Source organism: Cavia porcellus, unplaced genomic scaffold (assembly GCF_034190915.1).
Source record: "Cavia porcellus strain 051 isolate PalLab524CR breed Dunkin Hartley unplaced genomic scaffold, mCavPor4.1 scaffold_8, whole genome shotgun sequence".
Taxonomy (NCBI): domain Eukaryota; kingdom Metazoa; phylum Chordata; class Mammalia; order Rodentia; family Caviidae; genus Cavia; species Cavia porcellus.
In genome coordinates this window covers 6615915-6627946 of record NW_026947491.1, presented here as the reverse complement: position 1 = coordinate 6627946, position 12032 = coordinate 6615915, and the positions used below count along the sequence as shown (strand labels likewise).

Genomic DNA, 12032 nt, shown 5'->3' with positions numbered 1-12032 from the left:
AACAAGAAACCCTCACCTCAAGGAAATACATTCCTCAGCTGCACAGTGCAGCTACATAAAATATTGTGCAGTAAAAAATTTATACTACCAAACGTTTATTTATGAGAAAACTAACTTGGCTTTTTAAAAAATGACAGCTGTGAGTGAAATAACTACATAAAATGAGTATTTTTAGGACCTGCATTTCTGTTTGTCCCAAGCAATAGTTCCAGAAGAATCAGTTTATTGGAAAATATGCCTTACAGAATTTAAAATAAGCCTTAGGTTTCAGCAGCATTCAAGCCACACAAGTTGTTTCATGTGGGAACTCAAATGCATTCTAACCCAGTTGGTCTCCCGCATATGCCCAAATAATTGACTCTGAAGAAGCGAGTTAGATGTCAAGGCTGGTGCTTGGCAGCCATGGCATCACGCATGGAACAAGATGCTATGACCAGAGTGGGACCCGTGTATTCTGGGAGCTGAAGCCTACCATCTGGCAGCGAACCCGAGTGAGGGCACCACGTGTGGCTCCATGCCCGAGCAAGGCTGCTGGGGGAGCGCTCGGCCTGTGTGGAGCCCCAACCTCCTACCATGCCTGAAGCACCAGTGCCTTTCACTCTGGACATTTCTCATGAAAACAGTTCCCTAAAGAACAGTCAGAGAAGAGCAGTCCCAGTGCAGGTCCTCAGAACCTGCGAGGCATTAGTCAAAGACCGCAAGACTCCTACAGCTGCATTCCCTGGCTGGCCCACCAGGTCCCCACAGTGAGCCCTCCCATTGGCCACAGCTCTGCTTCTGACCGTGTTTTGTTCCATCTGTGTTGTGGGGAGACTTGAAACACCCCAAGGCTGCAGAGGAGGTGGGCGGCACCCGAGAGCCAACTAGACCCACAGGGAAGGGGAAGGTCTGTGGGCCCTGTGATTCTGAGCCCTGCAAGCCCAGCAAGGGGAGGCGGCAACAGGAAGTGGCATTTACAGCACATCTACGGAACTTCTGGCTGCAAGTTTCGGGCATGTTCTACGAAATTTACAGGAGCTGTGGGTGCTGCTTTCTCTGCTGGGTCACCCCAAGTCCGACCAGGTGCAGCAGCGATGCGGCTGTCACTCAGCCTTGGAGGCGGGCTTCCTGTAGCGCAGCACGGTCACTGTCACCCAGATGTTTAAGACCATCATGATTACAAAGCGGGAGAGAACTACAGCAGAGAGAAGGAAGCAAGGGTAGACAGGCATTAAAACCTTCATATTCCGGGTGGAAACTTCCTCCTAGGCAATCACAAGTCCAGGGAGAGCCTTACCTCCAGCCTCCAGCGCCCTGCTGTCCCCCACTCCCCCCAAGTTCACAGCAGGGTTTCTGGAGAAGCCATCTTCCCACCACTAGCCAGGCTGTCACCAAGAAACCCCACTGCTTCCTCCATCCCTATGCCCCAAGAAAGCCCTCCACTCCCTCGGTCCCTGCACCTGCCTCGCCCCCTTAGGGCACAGATAAAGGTGTGACACTGTGGCCGACATCACAGCCCCCCCCCCCTGTGAGGCTCGACACCAGGCACACAGTGCACAGCTTGCTGTGACCTCAGTGCTGCTCTGACCCCACCTGCTGGGGATTCTTCAAGTCCACAGAGCAGACAGACCCAGCTCTTTACTGTACGCGCTAAGTGAACTTCAGATCAGGCTGACTTTAATCCTAGAATCAGAGCAGCAGAAATTACTATGTCTGGGCCTGGTGAGAGCCTCTGGGCAGGCTAGCAGGGGCAGCTCCACTCTGAAGCTGTGTGTCTCCGAGTAAGTAGTTTCCTGCCAGAGTCTGTGCCCTGTGGATACTCTGTGACGTTTCCCTGGATCAGGTGGACACCAGACTGTCTGTATCCTAACCCTCTTCCACAGGTTCATAGAGCGCTTTCCATGTCAGAGGTGAAAAGGCTTGGCAGGTCATGGTACCATGCACCTGTGATCTCAACACCATGGAGGCTGAGGCAGGAGGATCACTGCAAGCTCAAGGCCAGCCTGGGCCACACAGTGAGTTGGAGGCCACCATTTTCACTGCCAAAGCAATAGGCATGTTACCCTATCACAGCTCCTCACACCTGATGGCAGTACAGAGAGGCCGTTTCTTCTAATCTCTAAGGGAAGCCAGAGGAGTCAACCTGTTTCACCCTAAGAGAATTCCCGCCCCAAGGAAGCCCAGCCAGCACCACGCCCAGCAGAAAGGGAAAGAAAAGTTTTGCTTACCTGCCAGGTCACCAGAGGTCATCAAAGTTGTTACTATCCTTGCTGGAAAAGAAAATCAGCAGCATAAATAACTTACTCCACAGACAGTCTGGTGATTAGCTGGTGTCTCCTAACATACTGCATTGTGCTGCCAGCTCCTGCAAGGCCTGCTGGGTCAGAACACCAAGTAGTCCTGTGTTCACAGCACCTGAAGACCCACACTGCAGCCTCAAAGAGCAACCATAAAATCTCATTTGCAGCCGGGCATGGTGGCTCACGCCTGTAATCTCAGCACTCTGGGAGGCTGAGATGGGAGGATTATTTCGAGTTCGAGACCAGCCTGGGCTGGTGAGCTCAAGGCCAGCCTGAACTGTAGAGCGAGACCCTGTCTCAAAAAAGACAAAAAAAAAAAAATCTCATTTGCACACAAGCTAGTGGCCTCATGAAAGGCTACCATTAATTTAAAAGTGTTTTTTGTTTCTATATTTTGAGACAGGGTCTCTCTGCAGTTTAGGCTGGCCTTGAGCTCATTATATAGCCGAGGCTGACCTCAAACTCACGGAGATCCTCCTGCCTCAGCCTCCCTAGAGCTGCTGAGATCACAGGCGTGCATACACTACCGTGCCCAGCTGACTCCACCTTGTAAATATGGACCCTCTTGATTAGCAGGTTCTAGCTGAATAGCTATTTGCAGAACGCTAAAGCCCAAGGGACAGAAACGCATAGACACGGAATTCATTGGCTCCCAGGGAGGCAAAGTGGCCAAGACCACCAGCCAGGGTGCATCCTGACCTGCAGAGGTGTAGGCGGAGAGCCCCCAGGTGAGTGCACTGGCTGTGCCGGAGTCCTGCACCTTCCACAGGTACTGAAGCTGGGCCAGCTTGCTGGCCACGCTGACCAGCGTGGACAAGTTCTGTTCACAGATAAGCAAAAGACAGCAGCAGACAGTCACAGTCTGTTCAGTTTCGAGAGGCAGGGTCTTGCCTGTGTAGCCCAGGCTGGCCTACAACTCTTCGAATTCCTCCTGCATCGGCCTCCTGAGTGCCAGGGTTACAGGTGTGCACTACCATATCTTGCTATTCACAGTGCTTTATTAAGCCAAGTTTTCAAACAGCCAAGTGATCACCCGTTTGCACAAGGCTGAAATGTCACCGGGAGAAGTTTCTTCCAGCCCACAAGGCCCATGGAAAGCAAGGGGGACCCCCGCACCACAGCAAAGGCTCAGTTACTGGACCTCTGTCCCCTAAAGTACAGCCTGGGCTCCTAGGCTGCTGAATCTGAGGGAACCCAGGCTACCCAAACTGACCACGGGTCCTGCAACATCCGCATGGTGCGCACCCCCCAACCTGGCAGCCAGGTGATCAGAGCTGGGCCCAAGCCCCTCTTTTGGCTTCGGGAAGTCTAAGAATGGAGAAGAGGGAGTGGTGAGTGCCTCTTCAGGACGTGTGATGCTGGCCAGAAAAGCAAGTGGGCAGGTGTGGGCAGAGCGTCACTCACAGTAAAAAAAAAGTCCTTAATTCTAGTGCTCTAGGAAGCTGAGGCAGGAGGACCCTGAGTTCAAGCCCAACCTGAGCAACCTAGCAAGATCCTGTCTCAAAATAACAAATGGATTAGGGCTGGGGATGAGACTCAGTGTGAAGGACCTGAGCTCCATCCTCAGAGCTAAAGTCCAAGGCAGGCAGGGTGAGGAGGGGTCGTGCAAGTGCCGAGGGGTTCATCACTCACCATGGCCAGGTCGATGACCCCCTTGTGCAGCCCAAGGACGAACCAGGAGGACACGAATCTCACCCAAGGCTAAGGACGCAGCCGAGTAGCACTAGCAGCCCCGATATCTGCCTACCTCTGCAGAAAAACCCAGACCACAAGGGTGACAGAGAACTGGAGAATGCCTTATTGGCTTTTATTTTTGAGACAGGGTCTCACTATGTAGCCCAGGCTGGCCTCAAACTCCCAGTGATCCTCCTGCTTCAGCCTCCCAAGTGCTAGGATGACAGGCGTGCATCACAGTGCCTAGCCTTTTTTTTTTTTTTTTTTTTTTTTGCTGAGCTGGGGGTGGAAACCAGGCCTGACCCCTGGGCTCCACCACTGAGCTACCTGCCCTGGCCCCTCCAATCCCATTTGGGTTCTTAGATGTTTAAAGGATACACAGCCAGGTACGGTGCAGCCCGCTTAATGTCCCCATTAAAATGAAAGACGCAGAGCAGGAGGACAACATCTGAAAGAAATGCTGCAATGAGAGGACAAAAGGGAGCCCCAGAGAGTAACGAGGGATGTGGGGTGCAATGGGCATGCAGGGCAGCTACCTTGCACGATGAGGATGGGGAACTCCAGGTAGGTGAGCACTGGGCTGCCATAGTAACACTGGTAGCGGACGAAGACCAGGAACCTAGGAACAGGGAAGGGCACACAGAGCCCAGCCACAGTCAGCCCGCCCCACAGCTGGCACTTCCACCAGGTCCTGGAGCTCAGGCTCTAGGAGGAAGACTTGGAACAATCAGATGAAATGTCCCATCAGTGACCTGCACCATCAGGGACAGCCACAAGCCACTAGGTGCCGTGCTGTGCAAAGCCTGTAAGATAGTCATCTACCAGCCCAGTGGGGTATGGTGGCATACATTTGTCATCCTAGCACTCTGGGAGGCTGAGGCAGGATGATCCTGAGTTGGAGCCCATCCTAGACAATTTAGTGAGACCTTGTTTCAAAAATAATAAAAATAGGGGCTGGGGATTTAGCTCAGCGGCATAAGCGCCTGCCTTGCTAGCAGGCAGTCGTGAGTTCGATCCCTGGTACCGATAAAAACGAAAAAGACAAAAATAATAATAATAATAAAAATATCATGGCCATGTACTGAATGTAACCATCACGTCCTGCCAACATGATATGAACAATTCAAATGGCTGCACACGGCACACGGGGCTGGGGATTTAACTCAGTGGCATAAGCGCCTGCCTTGCAAGCAGACAATCGTGAGTTCGATCGCTGGTACCGATAAAAACGAAAAAGACAAAAAAAAAAAAAAAAAAAAAAAAATGGCTGGACACGCAGCTCGCTAGTCCTGGGTCACTGCTGGATTCTTTAGGCTCGGGCCCCTGCAGCACATTATCTAGGTTTCAGTCAAGGCTTTTAGAGTGACTTTACTCAGATCCAGCGGCACAGAGGTCCCCAGGCTAGCAGGAAACCCACTGTGTCCCCCACCCCAGCCTGGCCCAGTGGTCAGACACTGATTGCAGAAGGGAGGGGCCAGCTAGGTGAGGGCGGAGCCTCTGGTCTCTCTGGCCCAGGGTGAGGGAGTAATGGAGAGGGCCTGAGGGCTAGGATCAAGCGTGGCCAGCTTGGCTCACAGCATCTAATGGCTGCCACCAGACAGTGTGACAGCGGAGATGGCCCTAACCCAGCAGAGCAGAGCGGCGCTGAGGAAATGCAGGCAGAGTGGCCAGGCTGGCCAGGGCTCCCCAGTCCTGCTCACCCTGCAGCCAGCAAGCTTGGGTTCCCATCCTCTGGGACCGGGGCCAACTCCATCCCCAGTCTCCCACGCCCTCCCCGGAGCCTCCCTGGTAGGCGCTATGGCCAGTTCCACCCCTGTCCCCACCCTTTGCAAACCCAGGGGCACTGCACTGAGCTCAGCCCGTAGTTCTTTTTTATTTTGTGACTGGGTCTTGTTAAATGCTAAACTGCCCAGGCTGGGCTCCAACTTAGGGGAGGAACTTGTGATCCTCCTGCTTCAGCCTCTGAGAGTGGGGGTGACAGCCCTGCTGCATTTCTGTTTTGCTCTCTTCTGAATAAGTGTTCCCAGTTCCAGTGAAGAATCAGCCGCACCTGCAGCAGTCTCAGCCTGGCCTGTCTCATCTCCCAGTATCTTTACTGTCAGAGTCCTCAAGCCGGATCTTAGATCAACGTCCAACTTTTTCCCTGGATTTAGGGTCAGGGTGAGCCTAGAGGAGCAAATGTCACGGTGTGGTGGCACACGCCCGTGACCCCAGCACTCAGGAGGCAGAGGCAGGAAGACACAAGTTCAAGCCCCAGACTTGGGCAGCTGTCTCAAAGTAAAATACGTAGCTACTAAGGCTGAGTCTGGATTATGCCCGACCTTAGTTTCCCCATCTGTCCGATGGACGTCTCGGAGCACTGATGGGGGGCGCGACCCACAAGCGAGGCCCCGAGGCCAACCCGCCCGAGGGTGACCCTGCTTTCCCCGGCCGCCAGGGAGCTCACCCCGCCAGCTCCAGCAACAAGCTCGGGAGGCTGACGCCCCGCGCACTGCGCGCCGCCAGCTGGGCGTGGATCTGTGGCAGCTTGAGCGCAGCGCACATAGCCAGCGTACTCCAGTTGCAGAACCACAGAAGCGCGGCCTCCATCGCGAACCGGTCGGGAGCGGCCGCTACCCGGACTCCTTCCGCCTTCCCGCTCGCACTTCGCCCCGCTCCCTGCCCCGCCCACGCAGCTTCGCCACGCCCACGAGCTCGCCTCGCTCGCCTATTCGTCTGCCTCAGATCTGTCCCGCCCCTATTGGCCCCGCCCCGACTAGCTCCTGCCCCTTTTTCCCAGACCGCCCCAAGCTCCGTCCAGCCGCCTCTCTCATTAGCTCCGCTCACCCTATTCGCCAGAATCCGATACGTCCCGCCCCTACCGCCCGCCCCTAGACTAGCCCCGCCCACTTCCGCCCCACCCCTGTCTCTGGGGCGGACTCAGATGGCAGACGATTGCCCTTCTCGGTGGAACTGACCGTTCCTTGGGATTTGGGGCTGGGTAGGAAACTACGAATTGAACCTTTTACATTTCCAGCCCCTTTTCTTTACTGTTTCTAGTTTTTTATTAACGCACGTGTGCAGTACATAACGTTCACATTCCTTGTGTTGAACTGGTGCATGCAATAATTCTGACAGAGTCTCCCAAAGTTCGAGGCCGAGCTGGAACTTGCAACCCTCCTGCCTCAGCCTCCTGGAGGACTGCGATTAGAGGCGTCATCCCGCTCCTTTGGCTCAAACCAACACGAGGCTGGAGCCCGGATCCCACACAGGTCCTTGGTGAGGATCTCCTGGCCCCAGTGGAACACGAAGGGCAGAGCAGAGCAGAGGTGTCCTGTTGGAAGAGGTTGCAGAAGGTCTGTCGCAGGCCAGGTACCCTCCCAGCCTGCAGCTGCAGCCCAGTCAGCCCAACGCCATACCCACAGCTTGGGGCCAGAATGGAGTGGCAGGGCCACGACCCTGAAGAACCCAGCCCCAACCCCTATCTCAGTATTCTGGGACACTGAGGCAAGAGGACCCCAAGTTCTAGCACAGCCTGGGCTACATAGTGACTTAGAGAGAGCCTGTCTGAGAAAATGGCTGGGATGCTCAATGCAAAGGCCCTGGGGTCAATTCCCAGCACCACCAGAAACAGGCAAGAGAGAGGGCTGGACATTTTAAGCTGAACCCCCTATAGTGGCAGCGCAGCTGGTTGAGTCAGTCAGTATCTGGCCCTCAGCCACCTCAGGTCTGGGCCTCTGCTCCAGCCTGGGGCTCCGGAAGCCACTGAACTGGAGTCCAAAGCCCAGGCTGTGTGGCCTTGGGCTCATGACTGACTCCTCTGTGCTGTCTCCGCACAGCAGCTCTTGGGGACTCGGGGGACCAGCTCCTGAAGATGGGGCACCGAAGGTCAGCTTGAGGCACAGGGCACCACTGCCACCCTCTCAGGAGCGTCTCGCAGGGGATAGAGGGGGATGGCAGCCGCTGTGCTACGGCAGGGTTCTCGCCGCTGTTCTGCTTTCACTGTGTAGTGCAAGCTGGCCCTAAGCTCACAGCGCTCCTCCTGCCTCAGCCTCCCGAGTGCTGGACTCCCCAGGACACGCCTGGCTTTAGGACTGGTGCCCTGCAGCCCCCTCCCCGTTCCTGGCACCTGCCAAGGCGGCGCCCTCTCCTAGGTGGGCTGCAGCCCAGCCCCCGGCTTCTTCCTGTGCGCTCCCTCCGTGAATGCGAAGTCCATGAGCACCAGGGCCCTGCCCAGTGGTGTGGCTAGCCTGCTGCCCACCACCTGGCTGCTGCAGTTGGGGACGGTGTCTGAGAAGCGAGGCACCTGCTCCGGCAGCTGCTCAGGCTCCTTCTTGTTGCCCTGTGAAGAGGAGGCAGCTGGGTCACAGCCTTGTGGACACAGGAGGGACCACATAGCTGACAGCAGGTGGCCTCTCTGGCTTTGTTTTGGGGTTTTGTTCTGTTGTTCTCGGAGACCGGGTCTCACTATGTAGCCCAGGCTGGCCTCAAAATCATGGTAACCCTCCCGTCTCAGCCTCCTGGGTGCTGGGATCACAGGTGTGCATCAGCGCGCCTGGCGTAGCTTAGGAGAGCTCCCAAGCGGGGAGCCATGCAGGCCGTGTCCAGGCGGTGCTTCCATCAGACGCAAGGAATTCGCTTCCGGTGACTTTTTACCCAGGCTGGTTTTCTCCTATGGTCTGGCAGGGGCCCTGCACGCCAGAGAAACATTCCAGCAGCAAGTGCCGACCGTTCCCAGCTGCTCCATCTTAATTCCACAACAAACACAGTGGAAATTTTACTGTATTCTGCATAAATATTTTCTTTCCCTCCCAACTCTGAGTTGCTTAAAACAAACCATTTATCCATCCATCTACCACCCAGCCATCAAGGGAAGGAGAGGGCGGATAAATTCATGCTGGGAGACAACACCTGCCTTACCATGGGGTCGTAGTCTTTCAGGAAAGCCCAGTTCTCAGCCCTGGAAAGGAAAGCCCGTGGGCCACGTGACTGCGAACCCTCCCTTCCTTTCATTTTTTATTTTGCGTGCTGGGGACGGAACCCAAGACCTCGCTAAGTGACTGAGCTGCCCAAGGCGGGCTCCGCTTGGGACCCTCCAGCCTCAGCCAGGTGTGTGCCCTGTGCCCGGCTCCCAGGCCCTTTGAAGAGGGACTCTCACTGCACAGGAAGAGCCCGTGTCACGGTGCAAGCAAAGCCGAGCCCAAGCCATTTAGCGCCGAATCATCATCCTGGACCGAGGCCGATGGCTGGGAGCCCTCCAGAGGCCGAGTGCCAGGACTTTGGGAAGAAAGCCCGCTTTCCAAGCCCCAGCCTTGGTAATGTCCCCAGGCCTGGGCACAGGGCACAGGCAGGGCAGGAGGGTGCAGAGGAGCACAGGCCAGGCCGGTAGTTTATTTTCTGTTGGAATCGATTTATTTTTTAGCCAAACATAGTGACCTGCGCCTGTCATTCCAGCACTCTGGAAGGCCGAGGCAGGAAGGTTGAAAGTTTGAGCCTATCCGGGACAATTTAGCAAGAGACCGCTTAGTCCCGCGTCGCCTCCCTGCTCTGTCCCCGGGCCTTCGGACCCCAAGTCGCAGCGGTTTGGGGGAGCACTCACCAGCGCCGCCGCCCGCGCCCCTCGGCCTCCACCATCTCTCTCCACAGCTCATCCTCCTGCGCGCCCAGGGCCGCCCGCGGGGACCCCCGCGCCACCGGGGAAACTGAGGCAGGTGGCTTGGCGGGGCGCAGCCGGGATCCGGCCGATGTGGTTCGCGGGAGCCCAGAAGCGGGGCGGCCTCCCATGCTGCGGGCCTGTGGGGCCCCGGTCCCCGAGCTCGGCCGCTGTGTTGATGGTCGCCCTGGGAACGCGGGCCTGCGGTGGGCGGCGCCGTCTGCGGCCGGCCTCTGTGCTGCCCCTGCTGGCCGCGCTGCGGTTGGGGCGCCGGAGCGCGGATGCCTCAGGAAAGGTCCGCCCTTGAGTTCTCTCAGCTCTTATTTTCCTCTTTATACCCCGGGTTTCCCGTGGAAGGGAAAGCGCATGGGAGTCGAGCTTGTGTGACCCACGTCTCTCAGCCTTCCGGCCCAGGCGCGTCCACGGACTCAGCCCATCCTTCTTCACGGCCGAGTAGTGCTCCGCAGCGTGTGAGTGCCACGCGGGCCTCGTCCACCCAACTGTTGGTGGACACGGGCCGCCTCCAAGACCCAGCTGTGCCGCTGGGAACAGGGTGTGCGTGGGTCCTGTGACATGACATCTGCCACTCTCAGGGAAAAGCAAAGTCAATGGGATTCTCTCTAAGTTACCCACACTAATCTCAAACCTGTGACCACCGAGGCAGGCCTTCCCGCTTCCCACCCCACAGTACAGGTGAGGAAACTGAGCAACCAAAGACGCTGCCCACGGCTCCCGGTCCCTGGCTGTCAGCCCTTGGGAAGGCAGCGGTGAGGACCGGGCTGGGTTCGCTGCCCCCACCGCACCCTGACCGTGCATGCCTGCGCCTGACGGCCCCCTGGCACTGGAGCTGGCACTGGCCCTGCTGCACAGGACTCTGGGCACCCAGGAGTGGACCGTGCAGGCCTCGCGGCAGCCAGGACCACCATGCAGGTCTCTGATCGCAGTGAGCCTCGATTTGTTTGGTTTGGTTTTTTGAGACAGGGCCTCGGTGAGTTCATGCAGGCTTTGACCTCACCGTGTAGCCCGAGCTGTCCTTGAATGCACAGCGATCCGCCTGCCTCAGCCTGCCGAATGCTGGGGTGACAGGCGTGGGTTAGCGCGCCTTCCTCTTGTTAACTGTGCCCCTGTGGGAGCCGCCCACTATGTCTGAAGTTCACACCACGGCCGGCAGGGGGCAGTCTGTAGCTTCCCATCCCACTGTGACAGCTCCCATCTGAGCCAGAAGCCGGTGGGCTGGGCAGACCGGGACTCCCGTGCGCCCCTAGGACGTGGGTCCACGTGGCCAGCGCTAAATGTGCGCCCCGAGTGTGGGAGGTGTTGGGGACGGGGCTGGGCAGCAACCCTTGGGCAAGGGCGGGGCAGGCAGGCTGCTTTGCCTTGGCTGAGGCGTTCCTCCTTTCCTCCCTCCTCTCCTCTCTTCTCCCGTGTCTTTTTGAGACAGAGTCTTGCTATGTAGTGCAGGCTGATCTTGAAGTCACGGTAGTCCTGGCTGGCCTCAAACTCACAGCGATCCTCCGAGTGCTGGAGTTACAGATGTGCACCGTCATGACTAGCAGCAACTTCTGTCTTTCAACAAGCAAGTGTGGTTCATTTCTATTTATTATAATTTTTTAACACATTAACATTTTTCTACAGTCTAACTTGGTACTGTTTACCCTGCAGTTCTTCAAAAACTCCATTTCCCCTCTGTGTTGGTTTAGAAGTTACAACTTGTATTTTGCTTCTGTTTTTTTTTCATTTTTCTAGTAAATGTCCTTAAAATTGAAACATATCTATTCAGCCAGTTTCTGAAGTCTTGTGATTCTTTTGTCCTTCTCCCATTCTATCTGAAATACAAAAAATTTAGCATGCTTTTACTATAATCAATCACCTGACCCGTTTATATTAGTTTTAGCCAATATTTTGGCTCCAGCTTATTTTATTTCTTTGCCAATGAATTATAGTTATTTTATCTAGGTAGTGCTTATTGAGTTTTTTGGCAGTTATTTTTCTCACTTCAAGTCTTTTAGATTTAGTGATGATTTTGTTTTGTTTTGTTTTGAGACAGGATCTTGCTATATAGTCCAGGCTAGTCTTGAATTCATTGTGTAGCCCTCGCTGACCTCAAACACACAGAGATCCTCCTGTCTCTGCCTCCTGAGTGCTGGGAGTGAAAGTGAGTTTGTGGTGGTGCAGCCGTGAGGACAGGGACCCCAGACTCCCAGTGACTTGTAAGTTGGCCTGAAAAATGAAAGCTGTGAATTGTATAGGCACACTGAATTAGGGAGAGCCAAGGTCAGGAAGACTCGAAGTCCCCCTTTGCTCAGAACAGCTTTTGCAGCTGGGCATGTTGGTGCACATCTGTAATCCCAGCATTCGGGAGGCTGAGGCAGGAGGATCTTTGTGAGTTCGAGACCAGCCGGGGCTACGCAGTCAGCTCAAGGCCAGCCTGAACCGCACAGCAAGAC

The 12032-nt window shown here is 55.7% G+C and overlaps 2 protein-coding genes across 3 annotated transcripts; both read right to left on the bottom strand.

Annotated features, from left to right (window-relative positions):
• Positions 1 to 78: 78 nt before the first annotated feature.
• Positions 79 to 6622, bottom strand: Slc66a3 (solute carrier family 66 member 3). Its single transcript, XM_003462695.5, has 7 exons — positions 6400 to 6622; positions 4490 to 4572; positions 4332 to 4401; positions 3912 to 3969; positions 2979 to 3099; positions 2208 to 2249; positions 79 to 1174 (listed from the first exon to the last, which is right to left on the bottom strand). Exons 1-7 carry the CDS (start codon positions 6540 to 6542, stop codon positions 1083 to 1085), a joined length of 609 nt encoding a protein of 202 aa, XP_003462743.1. The 5' UTR covers positions 6543 to 6622; the 3' UTR covers positions 79 to 1082.
• Positions 6623 to 6973: 351 nt separating this feature from the next.
• CUNH2orf50 (chromosome unknown C2orf50 homolog) lies at positions 6974 to 9862 on the bottom strand. Of its 2 annotated transcripts, XM_005000305.4 has the most exons (4): positions 9532 to 9862; positions 8853 to 8892; positions 8062 to 8274; positions 7078 to 7266 (listed from the first exon to the last, which is right to left on the bottom strand). In XM_005000305.4, the coding sequence occupies exons 1-3, from the start codon at positions 9714 to 9716 to the stop codon at positions 8083 to 8085; spliced, it is 417 nt and encodes a 138-aa protein (XP_005000362.1). In that variant the 5' UTR covers positions 9717 to 9862; the 3' UTR covers positions 7078 to 7266; positions 8062 to 8082. The 2 variants fall into 2 exon arrangements, with proteins under 2 accessions (XP_063110366.1, XP_005000362.1); XM_063254296.1 differs by lacking the exon at positions 8062 to 8274 and having other exon boundaries at positions 6974 to 7266.
• Between the last annotated feature and the right edge of the window lie 2170 nt (positions 9863 to 12032).

Bases quoted from the DNA above. Each gene is read 5' to 3' on its own strand.
- CUNH2orf50 (XM_063254296.1), bottom strand. From the start codon at position 9,716: ATGGGAGGCCGCCCCGCTTCTGGGCTCCCGCGAACCACATCGGCCGGA. The intron at 8,893-9,531 runs GTGAGTGCTCCC...TTTCCTTTCCAG, and splicing joins GGGCGCGGGCGGCGGCGCTG to GGCTGAGAACTGGGCTTTCC. The intron at 7,267-8,852 runs GTAAGGCAGGTG...CTCTTCCAACAG, and splicing joins TGAAAGACTACGACCCCATG to GACACCTCTGCTCTGCTCTG.
- Slc66a3 (XM_003462695.5), bottom strand. From the start codon at position 6,542: ATGGAGGCCGCGCTTCTGTGGTTCTGCAACTGGAGTACGCTGGCTATG. The intron at 4,573-6,399 runs GTGAGCTCCCTG...CCCTGTTCCTAG, and splicing joins TTGTTGCTGGAGCTGGCGGG to GTTCCTGGTCTTCGTCCGCT. The intron at 2,250-2,978 runs GTCAGGATGCAC...TTTCTTTTCCAG, and splicing joins CTCCGCCTACACCTCTGCAG to CAAGGATAGTAACAACTTTG.